The sequence below is a fragment of the Enoplosus armatus genome, chromosome 24, assembly GCF_043641665.1.
Source record: "Enoplosus armatus isolate fEnoArm2 chromosome 24, fEnoArm2.hap1, whole genome shotgun sequence".
NCBI lineage: Eukaryota > Metazoa > Chordata > Actinopteri > Centrarchiformes > Enoplosidae > Enoplosus > Enoplosus armatus.
Window position 1 is genome coordinate 2935578 of NC_092203.1, and position 12582 is coordinate 2948159.

A 12582-nucleotide genomic window follows, 5' to 3' on the forward strand; every position below is an offset into this window, starting at 1 on the left:
ATTCTATCCTCCACTGGTCTTATAGAACAGGTGACTAGACACTGAAGGGCCGATGACTTTCTCATGTCATAGCCGGGCTGATGAACTCTCAATATCGACAGCCAAAACGCCACTAAAGCCTCGAGGTTTCCCGCGGCCTGCTTGAGGCCGCCTTGGAGGTTCACTTCTCGCTTCAATGCTCACATGAGGTCGGTTCCGCCAGCGTACTCGGCGGTCGCATCAAGGCCTCTCTAGCATCAGTCGAAATCCTTCTCGTCAAATTTGGCGACGGATCTGGATATGTATGAGTCGACCCAGAAGAATCTCTCTTTTGGACAGACACCACTTGCATCGCTCTCTGAGGATGTCGAGACATCTTTAAGTCCGGTCTGGAGGAGCTTAGCGGGGACGGCTGAGCTGCTCTGATGCAGATAGTCAGTTCTGCTGTAGCTGGAGCCCAAATGATTATCTCCTCTGGTCTTGGTTGCCGAAATCCTGTCTAGTCTGGTGTGTCTTTGTGAAAAATCGTCTTCTCCTGGGTGTTTTGCTGATATTCCCTCTGCAGGGAGCCAGTCCATGCCTGATAAGGAAGGTCTAATACCCGCATTGATCTCCTCCCCGAACACTTGTCTGGGGTGGGCCTTTGCTCGCTCAGTTCTATATTCTGTGGGCATTTTGAGCCTGGACCAAGCTCCCTGCTCCCCCTTTTCATCACCCTGTGTGTTGCAAAAGCTCCCTGCTGTCAAACTCTCATAAGAAAGTTTTTGCCTCGGGGAAGCATTTTGAGTTTTTGCATTTGAGAGCAGGCTTTGGACTTCAGTTCCCTCACCTGTGGTCTGCAGTGCCATTGATAAGCCATTTGAACTCGCCGGTTCCAGCTTAGCTTTAGAACCGCCACAGCTTACAGAGCCGACAAACTCGCGATGAGATATTAACTTTGGATTAAGAGGAGTTTCTCTTAGCTTGGCGGCAGCAGTTTGGGCTGAGATTGCGGATTTAAGCCGGCTGGCCCGGCAGATGAGGTCCTCTCTCAGAGCCCGGACGGCGGCAAAAGGCCCCTCAATGGTGGCTTTTCTCTGCTGGAGCAAAGGCCGGAAACGTAGCGACCTGTGGGCTGACTGCAGACTCTGGATCAGCCCCGCTTGATCCGTGCTGAATGTGGAGAGATCGACCATAGCGCTGGGGACATAGGCAAACACCTGCAGCACAACACAGTCGTATCAGTATCTTATATCATCGGATAAAAATGTAATTGTTATTGCTTGATTGTCAAAATTCTGACACAGAGACAGATGATTCGGTACTATATAAGCTACTGATGAGACAAAATCCAACGAAGTATTCTTGATGGCCGTACTTACATCTCTGGTAAAGGGGAACACGGTGAGAAGGTAGGTTTCAGGAAACTCGTCGTCAGTCATGATCTGTTGCTCCTTCCGCACCACCCTCTCTGCATCTGCCAAGAGTACTGTACTGTTCTGCTATGGTCTCTAACCACGTCAACATTATAATGATGCTTGTTATTTCTTGACACAGAGAGTGCACAAAGCCCAACTCATTATCTACCAGTCTGATGCCGTACTTGCGACAGTACCCGACTATGATGATACTGGGACAAATTAAACCATTCATCAGCTCGGCATACATCCAGGCAGCACTTCATGCAAGTAAATGTTTGATTTATACCTCTCTACATCCCATGGGAACCAATTATAGCATAAAGCAGGAGATATGATGAACAATGACTGCAAGTTGGTTTAAGGCCTTTATGTATTTTCATCCCCATTACATCCCAGTCACAGCTAATAAGCATCTGATTTTCCTGAGAATAAATACAAGGCCATCTTTGCTGCTGTTGTGAATGTACATCCAGAAAGACTCTACTGACCTGATCTGGATGGGAAAATATTCCGTCTGTCCACTTGTGTACAATGTTGGAACACCAATACAAACCAATATAAGTGATATTCTTGTTCACATTGGACTAATTGAACAAGGAGAGGAGTCATTTCCTTCCACCATCTTTTGTTTGATTTAAGAAAAAGAGGAACAACTTGGGTTGAAATCTTTATTACTGTGCAGCAGACGGAAACATTTCTGATCCAGGCGGTCAGAAGAGTCTTTTAAATGGTTTCTGGAAATACCCTAAGAACAGGAAGTAGTCCCTAAGTGTTACCTTCTGGGGTTTCCAAACATGGCCGTGTTTGTGTATGCTTACCTCTGTGACTGGTATGTAATGGTAACGTGAATACAAGAGGGGCTACTGAGGGAGGAAGTCCACCTGAAAAATGGCCAGTTTTAAAATAAAGTTTGGCGTGTTAACAATTGTTGCCTTATTAATGAAGTGTGGACAGTTTAACACACACACACGCACACACACACTATACTGTGATTAGCTTGTTCCGGGTGTTTAGCTACAACCCGTTCATTTACCTTCAGCTTTGTCAAAAGCGACAAACGCGACTCCGCCCATGTTGGTGGGATACTTGACCACCTCGACGTCTCCTCCTCGACTGCTCCTGTAGCTTTGGAAGTGAATAGTGAGCTTGTCGACCATCCTGCTCACGGGCAACACGTCGGGCACCCCGGAAACAACCACCGCCCTGCTTTTGTCCCAGGCGTCGGTCTCCATAACGTCTGCAGCGGACATGTAGCCTAGCAAACACCACGGCTAGCTTGGCGGCTATCGCGCGTTTTTTGTAAGCATGCTTAACGACCCAGCGTTGCTACACACACACACACACACACACACACACATACACACACCAGAGCTAACGCTACGGTTATAGTGTCACTTTGCAGGTGTAGTAACAGCATTTGTCCACTAGGTGTCTCTGTTTCTCTTCATTTCACTCGCAGAGAAGACTTGTTTATTCAAAATGGCTATTTATGAAGCTGTAAATTAGGCTGCTAAGCAGAGCAAATACCTCTGCAATGCCCAAAAGGCAGAGATACACACTCCATGGCAACATTTTCCAACGAGTTGCCTCATCTGTTGCTCTCTCTCTCCCCCCCCCACACCTCCACACCTCCACACACTGAAGGAACATCTTCCTCCAAGGAAACATTTTAATACACCCTCAGTTTGCTGACTAGATTATTGCTCAGCTTTTAGCTCGGGGAAAAAGTTATGTCAACACGTGTGGTGCAAACATTTATTAGAGTCAAACAAAAAAAAAAAAACCACAAAAAAAAAAATAGAAAGAAAGAAAAGTCACACCAGACACAGAACACCTCTCATGATTCACACAAACAAATCCAAAAAAAAAAAAAAGAAGCCAAGTAGAGTGACAAACTCGATTGCATTTTTCTTGTGCATATAAACATTTTAATTAAATATAAAAGAAAGTGGCCTGGTCGAGTGCAACAAACAGGTACGGGGGGGGGTTAATAAAAGAAAATCCAGGCCCTGTCCGATACCAATCAAATCTCCATCTCCTTCATCACTTCAGTGCAAATCCAACATTCACTGTGTATAAAAGTGACTTTAAATAATTCAGGTAGTATATCTATTATTCAGTGTTTATTATTGTATGGGCTCACATTGTACAAGTGCAGCTGCGTGTTATTGTTGGGAGCGTGTTACACGGGAGAAGAAACCCATTCCTGTGTACCTGACGGGAGAGAAATGCTGCTCAGTTTCACGAGTCGGTGGCTGGGATCAAGCGAGGACACAGATGGCGGAAAGTATCGATGAATGTCAGATAAAATCAAACACTTTGCTTTGATATGAATGCTCAGTTTAAATGCAATTATAATGGTACAGAGCCCCAATTTCACATGTAACATTTCCAAAAGTGGGCACAAAAACAGTCTTGAACCAGAGACCAGAAGTAGATTATGTGTGTGTTTTGTTTCTGCTCCGCATGGTGCTGTCAACCTGCTATTAAAAAGAGCCACAGTGGAGTCACTAACATCTGGCCAATGAATCCCAAAGCTCTCCAAACACTTTCACTACAAGGTTTTTAAGAATAGAAGGGGGGGGGAGGGGGCCTCGAGTTGAGCTCAGCAGCCACGAACGCATTTGACAAACAAAACCAAACTGGTAGGTGGTGCTCAGTTCCCACCCTGCACAAACCTGATGGCCAGAAAAAAAAAGATAAAATTAACTAAAACGAAATAAAAGTGAACATTCATTCTTCAAACGTTTGATACGGTTTTTGATTTGGACAGTCTGGGACTTGAACCGAGACAGTCCAGACTGAGGCAGCAGAGGCAGGTGGTTGGATGTGCGTTCATGTGGCGCTCCTTAGATGCACCGAGATCTTAGCAGCTATGAGCCGGCCTTGTCCGAGTCACACAGCTCCCCTTTGTGTCTGGTGCTAGTTCTGAGTTTAAAGGTGGCCTGGGGGCCGCCGTGGTGGAGTGCGGAGCCCGGGGCAGCGTATCTGGGGGGTAGCATGGCAAAGATGGAGTATGATGAGGCCAGGTCCCCGCTGGGAGCGTCTCTGGTTATGTTGCACAGCCTGGGCTGATGGTCCGACAGCCGCTGGATCAATTCGCCCCCTTTGCAGAGCTCTGCCAGGAGGTGGTGGGAGTCTGTACAGCTGATCCCCTCCGGAGGATCTGTCACTTCCAGGATCTGACTGCTCACTGCAGACACACACAGACAGCACTGTGAGCAGCAGAGCCAGTAAATAAAACAACTGTCATGGGTGAAGAGAAAAATCAGACCTGCACCATCGGGAGGCTTCAATAAACTGCTGCTGTCAGCTTTACAGCTTTAGGTGGAAGGGCGGTCAAACCTGTCACAGTGTGCTCAAGCTAAACTATAGAAAAATATGACTTGAATATATATATATATATATATATATATATATATATATATATATGATATGAAATTATGTTTTTTTTTACATTTTCAAAACCGCATGATTAGTCTAAAAATAAGGCTGTTTTTCTTATTTCCACAAAGCGTGACATTTTCGAGGCAGCGATTTAATGTTGAACCCCCCCCCCCCCTTTTTTTGACTGTACTAGTGGGATTGTTGACAAGAGCACCTGAATAATGCAAAAAAAAAAAAAAAAAAAAATATATATATATATATATATATAAAAAATATCTTGGTGAGTGCAAAAATATGACGCCATATTCAAAATAATCAGCACATTTCTTTCGGGCACAATCCCGCCGGGGCTGCAGGTTCCACTGCCAGGTGTGAATTCTGCCCCGTCTGTGATTTATTCTGCTTACATTCACAAACAGACGCTTTCTCCACAGCTACGGAGCGCGGCAAGCACATTTCCGCACAATAAAAACCTGACGTTATTTCAGTTAATCTGCTAAATAGGCAACACAGCAGCTGAACTTATCATGTGATGAATCTGTCTTGTTCTGATTGACATCTGCGACCTGATGTTCCACTCAGGGCTGCATGTTTTGAGAAACTGTTTGCACAGAAATCCCTTCATAATATACCAGGTTTACACTCGGTGCTTCTCTCTGTAGAGGGAAGGTCAAATTTCGGTCAGAGCCTCTGATAAACTGAAAGTGACTGCTGTTAACTCGAGGTTCACTAAACTCAAGCCTCCCTCTGGACTTCCTATTACCTGCTTCACCTACACTGAGATCTGAAGACAGAGGTTTTCTGCCGGCCTTCCTCCCATGACCGCTACGCCAAACCCCCAGTGGACCCTGAGGAGACAGAGGACGACGGTTAGGTTATTTGTGGAAGGCAGGGAGGGATGTTTGCTGACCTGAAATATAATATCAATCACGAATCCTGAGGACACCCTGATGTTTATATACTAAAACACCGGCTGACCGTTATCATGTGTACTGGTTAGTTTTGATGGTTCTTTCGAAAAATACATATGCACAAAATATACAAAGTTCAAGAACATGCAGACGACGGTACTTTGATGAAGAACTTTCTAACTGCAAGCTCAGAAAATAGACTTGGAACTTAGAATCAAGTGTAAGAAGCAGTGTGTGTGTGTGTGTGTGTGTGTGTGTGTGTGTCTGACCTGGTGTTTGGCCACCATGTGGGCAGTGTGGATCAGCGGAGGTCTGATGGAGGGTTTGTACTGCAGAGGCTGGCCCAGTAGAGAGAAGTGTGCTTCACCTAGACGTCGCAGCCAAAACACAAAGTTATCAAAGACTCAGTAGGAAAACAGAGAAACTAGTTATATCTGTGCCTTAATCCCGAGCCAACGATGGGCCATTTAGAGCACATTCATTTTGTGCATTTTAAAATGAATGTATATGTAATTGCATGTATAGAAATGATAAATTACAAAACATAGGTCATGTCTGATTGGCTACTTCGCTACGTCTCTCATGAAATTGCTAGTAGGAATATCGGTTGCTAGGGAAGTTAGGTAGTTTGTACACTTCTGGTTAGATATTTATTTTTATGAACCTTTATGACTTTCCGTTTGTAAGTTGGTAGTTTCTTGGCTTGCGATCTAGTCCCTTTGTTAGGTAGCGAGCTCACTTGGCATTATATATAATGAATGTAGTTCCTTTAAAAACTTTCTACTACTGCTGACCTGGCAGAAGTTAGCCAGCTAGCTAGCTACCAAGAGTCTTTTCTGTAATATTGGTGTGTGAGTGAGGAAACGCCCCGGTGGCCCATGTGTCTCTGACCTTGTCCACTGTGGCAGAAGGCTGTAGGGAGCGGCGGGTGGTGGTGGTGCGGGTGGTGGGCCATGACAGGGATGGACGAGATGCCTGATGGGAGGCCCTTGACGCTGGGCGGCTGGCCTGGCGAGGGAGTGAGTGCCGGAGACGAGGGCAAGCTGCTCTACACACAAGACACCGGCGGTGCGGCGAGAGATTACGGGGAGGAACACAATCACTTTCATTCAACCCCCCCCCCGCCCTCAAAAAAAAAACGTGGCTATTTCTCTCTTTCGCAAAGTCATTCTGTTGTTGCTTTAATGTACCGTTCCCTCCACATCAGTCCCCCTAATGTACCATTACACCCTAATGCTGAGGACTATTTTCTCCTCATTTTCAGGTTGCTCCAGCGCTGACTTCATTTGCGGAGCCTATTTACGGCGACATTTAACCTGCCTGGAGCGGCGGGGAGGCCGAGTTGAGCTCCAAGGGACCATTCTCCCGTCACCGTCAGACTCAGACAACAAAACTAAATTGGCTTTCAAATTGCTTTCTTGTGACCGTCTTAACTTTCTGACACGTAGTGTATTGTCCTATGTGGCAAATTCCTAATTTAATTGAAATTTGGAAATTGTTGTTGTCAAGTCAAAACCTCTGGGCCACTGAGCTAATTAAATCCCTTCAAAAGTATAATACAATAAAGTTATAAGGTTTTTTTAAAAGGTTGTAAATACAAAAATGCTACTTAATTTGAACCAGTGTCAGTCTTTGCCGACAATCGATGCACACGGGCTGCGTTTGTACCTGGGTGTTGTCTGGAGGAGGGGGCAGCTCGGCAGGCCTGCGGCTGCGGTGGTACTCGGGGCCCGGGTGTTTGTGGCTCGGCTGTTTCCGCTGGCAGGGGGAGGGGGCCCGGGGCTGCTGGCAGGGGGGCGCTGTCATTTGCAGCATCACCATGCCGCTGCTGGGGCCTGGGGGTAACAACCCTGCACACACACACACACACACACACACGACATTAAAACCCCCCACAAAAGAACAAACACGAGCTGGTATTGAAATACAGTGTTGACAAGAGGCAAATCGGGCCAGACGTGAAACACTTAATACTACTTCTTTTTTATTGAATTCATGACATAAACTCATCATTTATGCACCAGAGTAAACTGACAGACTAAACGCCCCAAAAGCTCTTTTTCAGCACTTTTGTTCAGCTGCACACCTCATCAGTGAGAACGGCGCTCTCACGCCGTTAGCTGCTGAGCAATTAGCTTTTAAGTGCCTTGATTATAAGGGCACATCCGGAGCGGCAATAACAGAGTCCATTCCCTTTTCCTCCTAAATCCTCTGCGATGATCCGGGAGATCCAATTATCTCATTAGTTTGTGACGCATCAACGTGACGGATATGACTTAAAAAAAACAAAAAAAACCCCCAATCAGACGCTGAGAAGCAAATGAACAAAAAAAACTCCCCAAAAAAAACACAATATATTTCCATCTAATTAATTCCTGTTTACATAAAGGTCCCATTAAGTGGAGATCATATTGCAAACTTTGCACAGCCACTGTTGATTTATGAATTACTGCCCAACAACAGTAGCAAGGACGACGGATATTTGGACTTAATCTGCAGATTATTTCTGGCCCCGGCCTAGCCAATTAAAAATGTTTACTGGTGACGCTGTAGGTGAGGCCGCCGCGAGACCTTCATCTGACCTCATTACTGACGGCCTGGAAATGAAGGCTCCCTCCATTGCTCTCCCATAATAATCAGACATGAATAATAAAGGTCATTAGTAAGGAGACTGCCCCACCTGGGCCTCTGGACAGCGATTCTGTGAGCCCTCCAAAAGGCCAATACATGGTGATTTTTCTATTGTTTCAAACTTAGGAGCAAAGTTTTATTCTAATTTTATATGTTTTTTTTTTCAATGTCACTTTGGCAGTTTCACTTATTCGTCTCCCAGTTTACCAACACATCTGATACAACAAGCCGACAAGTGGCAAGAAAAGTCAGCACAGAGGTTTGAGGTCATTGAGGAGTTGATTTTCACAATTAAAACAAAAAAAACCCCCCAACCAAATCTAATGTATCCTTATCAAGAAATTAAGCAGAGAATCATCATTTAGGAGTAGGACAGTTGGGACCAGGAATTAATATTAGATTTACACATACAACCATTGGAGCATGACTCATGTTGGAGATGGCAACGACTTCATCTGAGGAGTGATTTCTTCCTTTAACAGTTCTTCACTGTGCCAAAACACCATTTTGACGGAGTTGTTGTCAACATAACATGTGCAGCGGTCGACCCCGCTAGCTGTTTAATCTCCGCGCGGCTCCGGAGGAAGAGGTGGATGTGCAAAATCGCTTTTCGCTTATCCAAACTCCAGGGAGCCGTCATCACCACGCCTCACTCTTTCTCATTTTGAAAATCCGGAGTGTAAATCTAATCACGCGTCTGACGCACATACAATGGCAAAGTAAACCCGGGGAAAGATTATTTCATTAAGACGCCCGGGTCGAAGCTATGAAGGAATACATTCTGCAGTTATTGACGTTGAGAGACGGGGGAGAATAAAGGATGTCGGAGCGCTGGCAGTGATGGGGAATCTCCAGGGCGGCTAATGTCAGAGACTGAAAAGTGGATATTCTCACTTTACTGCGTGATGCGACTGCAGATCACTGTGGGCTCGATTCTAGACCTCGGCTGTGGTTCGGCTTGAGAGGTGGGGAGGCGCGTACCTGCATACTGCTGGCCTGGGTGCTGCTGGGAGACGCAGGGGGACGAGGTCTGAGGAAACTGGAGCTGCTCCATCATCTGGGCGGGCAGGAAACTCACTGTCGAACTGTGAAGGAACACACATTTTTTTTTACTATATAGAACACAATTTACAGTCATATCAGCCACAGTATGAAAGATATGGAATTATTTACCAACTGCATGAATTCATTGACATTTATACCACATTTCTGTCAGCACTTCCCAGCAGTGTAGAACAATTACAGCTATCATTTTGATATTCGATTGATCCTTTAAGTCATTGGTCGAGCAAAACTGCCCAATATTAATATTAAGCTTCTTAAAAGTGAGAATGTGTTGCTTGTCGGTGTCTTGTAGTGCAGTAAACTGGAAAACAAGACAGGAGACAAACTCAACTTGGTCTCTAGGAAAATGTCATGTTTCCCGATGTTGTAAACACCAAATGATTCATCTAAAAACCGAATCTGCAAATTAAGGGACAATAAAAATGATAGTTTGCTGCAGCTCTAATAACAATAATTCCTAATCATGTCATTAACTAATCATTAAACACAACTTGGACCTGGATAAGCAGCAGAAAATGGATGAATGGATGGATTAACCAACCAAAAAGACTTTAAGATCTACATGCTGCTAAATTTATCAGTGGGAGTGCTGGAAAAAAAAATACGATGCTCACACCTAAGCAGGCCTTTAAAGTGATAAGAAAAAAACCTTAATAATCACTTCTAAACCTGCACAGTTGTAAATCTCCAGGAGCTGCGAGATGTTAGCGCTGCAGTTGGGGTATTAAATTTGAAATTTAACTTCAAGTCCATCTGCGAAATAGCTGCGCTGTGCTCCGTAAGCAACCCGCCTGCGGGGACTCGCGTGCAGCTGGTGAAGAAGCAGGCTGCAGGTGGACGGTCGGTCCTCGTGGGAGAAGACTGAGCCGCATAAATCACTTCCACACCGACTGCCCTACTAAAGCAGCCTCGTTTTACAGCTGGGACAATGAGAGAGTGACCTCTCCTCGCATGTGAGTGTGTGTGAGGGTGTGTGTGTGTGTGTGTGTGTGTGTGTCTTTGCATTGTTCTTCTGCAGGTGACGACTGCGTGTTCACGTCTGGGTGTTTGTTAGGTATACGAGCGTGCACAACAGTCCCAGCAGTGCGCCGCTCACCGGTATCCAGATTGATTGGGTCCGTGGAGGTAGAAACTAATTACATGTTTTGCTTTCTGTGAACTAGTTCTATCAATCAGCTTATAATGAGAGAGAGCGCGGCGCTGCACACTCCTCCACGGCGGCAGAGTAATGGAGGAAAATGACTGAGGCTCTCTGAGAGGGCGTCAGAGTCGACATTCATCAGCTATACGCAGACCCGCTTCACCGAAAGCAACGCGGTAATAACTTTTTTTTCTCTTTCCCCCCACGGTGAACAAAGATGACCTTGGCTCGGAGGTGCTTCGGGGATTCACTCATCAGGCCTGTTAGGTCTATAAATAAGAGGCACCTTCAGGAGTGAGAAACAGCATCCAGCACCTGCAAATCGGTTTCTGGGACAGAGCACATCTACAGGCGAGCAGATAACCGAATCTAAACCCGATTAAAGCGACTTCAGCTATTAGAAGCTGTCATTATAAAAAAGAGGAACATAAATCAGAGTTTATTATCAGTGTAAACAAGTTTTTAGCTTTTCAGAGAGCTCCTTTAGAATAATTATTCAATGGATCAATGTAAACTGGGTCATTCAACAAATCATGTTAACACAAAACATAAAAACGTGTAATACGAACTAATTACTCCCATATATCAAAGTATTGACGCGCATGCAAACGGCTGTCTTGGATAGCACGACCGAACCATTTCCGCTGCAATGAAACAATCTAAAAACTATTTCAGGCCCGCGAACTAAAGCAGGGCGACAAAAACAAAAAAGTCTTGTCTGCACGAATCACGTGGGTGTCATATTTTCCGTTCACAGCGCCAAAAGATAGATTAGAGTTCATTTATTTTTTTAAAGTGCACTTCATTTTACACATACTATTTAGCAGTATGAGTTGGGGTTTAATTGTTACAAATATTTGCATAACAGACTCACCTTTCAGACCCATATGGAACTCCTGATTCAGTCTACCTTCATGTATGGGCTTAATTATGGTGATATTGTACATATATACACCCCTCCCCCCCCCCACCTTAAAGCCAACTGACTCCAGCCAAACTACCTCTGCTCATTCCAGTACTTACAATGTCAGTAATGTAAAGTGTGTGTTGAAATCACGTGATCTTGTTTTCTTTCCTGTGGCCTTTATCCCAGTGTTTAATCTGAGATCTTACCTCATGGTGGTGTGCTGGTTGGGGGGGAGCAGGCTGTAGCAGGGCTGCATGCCGGCAACAGCCATCGCCCCCTGTCCTGGCTGACAGGACACAAACACTGGCTGCTGGTACGTCTGCTGTGGCACAGAAACCTGCTGCCGAAAACAGAAAAAAGGAGATTGGAGAAGCAGCAGGTAAATATGGAAATCAAGCAAATATGGCCAAGAAATACAGAAAGCTTTAGAGGCTCATTCTAACACAGAGACAGTTCACTCATTTTCAAACAGAAAAAAAAAAAAACTTCAAATAGATTCTCTTCCTTATCTGGATAAGAAAGAGAAGAGATTTCCTCTTGCCATGAATACCAGTATAAGAGCTCTTAGTCGTAGTTTTGTATTTTCTATAACAAATAACTCAGAAGTCAACAATGGCGTTCTCCACAAATATCAAGTGCACGCTTATATTTTTGAAGGTCTGTTCCTTCTTCCTGTGCCTTGAGGAGAATATGGAGCTTCTCGCCTCCTTTGAGAGCGGCGGCCTCAAGAACCGCAAATCTCATTCATAACAAAATGAACTGAGCTGGCGATATTAATCCGACACTCATCATCACAAATACCTGATAAGACTGCATTGGAGGGTACTGGACCATCATGCCTTGCATCTGGTTGCCCATATTGCTTTGCTGGTTGCCAGTGAGCGCGAGGTTGGGGGTTGGCTGCACGCCCACTATGGTCGGGTAGCTGGACGCTGGGTTTGGCATCACGGCTTGGTGCACTGAGGCGAAATGAGAGAAGGCACAGCGCTGTGACCAAATGAAAAGAGACTTAATAACAACAAGACAATTCATATTCTCTATTCCTGAGACAGCAGGAATAAAAGCTTGGTTATCAAGATTTAACAAGGAAATGGTGTAAGATGTTATTAATTTTATTGACTGCTTATTGAAGGGAAATGTGCTGGTCGCCAGAAAAGAGAA

At 45.0% G+C, this 12582-nt stretch overlaps 2 protein-coding genes across 2 annotated transcripts in view; both read right to left on the reverse strand.

Annotated features, from left to right (window-relative positions):
* Positions 1–236: 236 nt before the first annotated feature.
* LOC139306982 (uncharacterized) lies at positions 237–2629 on the reverse strand. The gene is made up of 3 exons (XM_070930943.1): positions 2413–2629; positions 1341–1435; positions 237–1178 (listed from the first exon to the last, which is right to left on the reverse strand). The coding sequence occupies exons 1-3, from the start codon at positions 2627–2629 to the stop codon at positions 237–239; spliced, it is 1254 nt and encodes a 417-aa protein (XP_070787044.1).
* Positions 2630–3120: 491 nt separating this feature from the next.
* Positions 3121–12582, reverse strand: part of LOC139306623 (R3H domain-containing protein 1-like) — a 44217-nt gene continuing 34755 nt past the window's right edge. Inside the window, exons 20-27 of the mRNA XM_070930523.1 lie at positions 12223–12380; positions 11628–11761; positions 9290–9393; positions 7346–7527; positions 6569–6725; positions 5947–6044; positions 5530–5614; positions 3121–4572 (exon numbers count right to left, since the gene is read on the reverse strand). Of these exons, the coding sequence (XP_070786624.1) occupies positions 4253–4572; positions 5530–5614; positions 5947–6044; positions 6569–6725; positions 7346–7527; positions 9290–9393; positions 11628–11761; positions 12223–12380 (1238 nt within the window). The 3' untranslated portion in view covers positions 3121–4252. The remainder of the gene's footprint in view (positions 4573–5529; positions 5615–5946; positions 6045–6568; positions 6726–7345; positions 7528–9289; positions 9394–11627; positions 11762–12222; positions 12381–12582) is intronic.

What these genes read in the sequence shown, in the direction of transcription:
- LOC139306982 (XM_070930943.1), bottom strand. Translation starts at nt 2,629, where the DNA reads ATGTCCGCTGCAGACGTTATGGAGACCGACGCCTGGGACAAAAGCAGG. An exon ending in CGCTTTTGACAAAGCTGAAG is followed by an intron (nt 1,436 to 2,412) that starts GTAAATGAACGG and finishes TACTCTTGGCAG; the next exon opens with ATGCAGAGAGGGTGGTGCGG. An exon ending in TGTTCCCCTTTACCAGAGAT is followed by an intron (nt 1,179 to 1,340) that starts GTAAGTACGGCC and finishes GTTGTGCTGCAG; the next exon opens with GTGTTTGCCTATGTCCCCAG.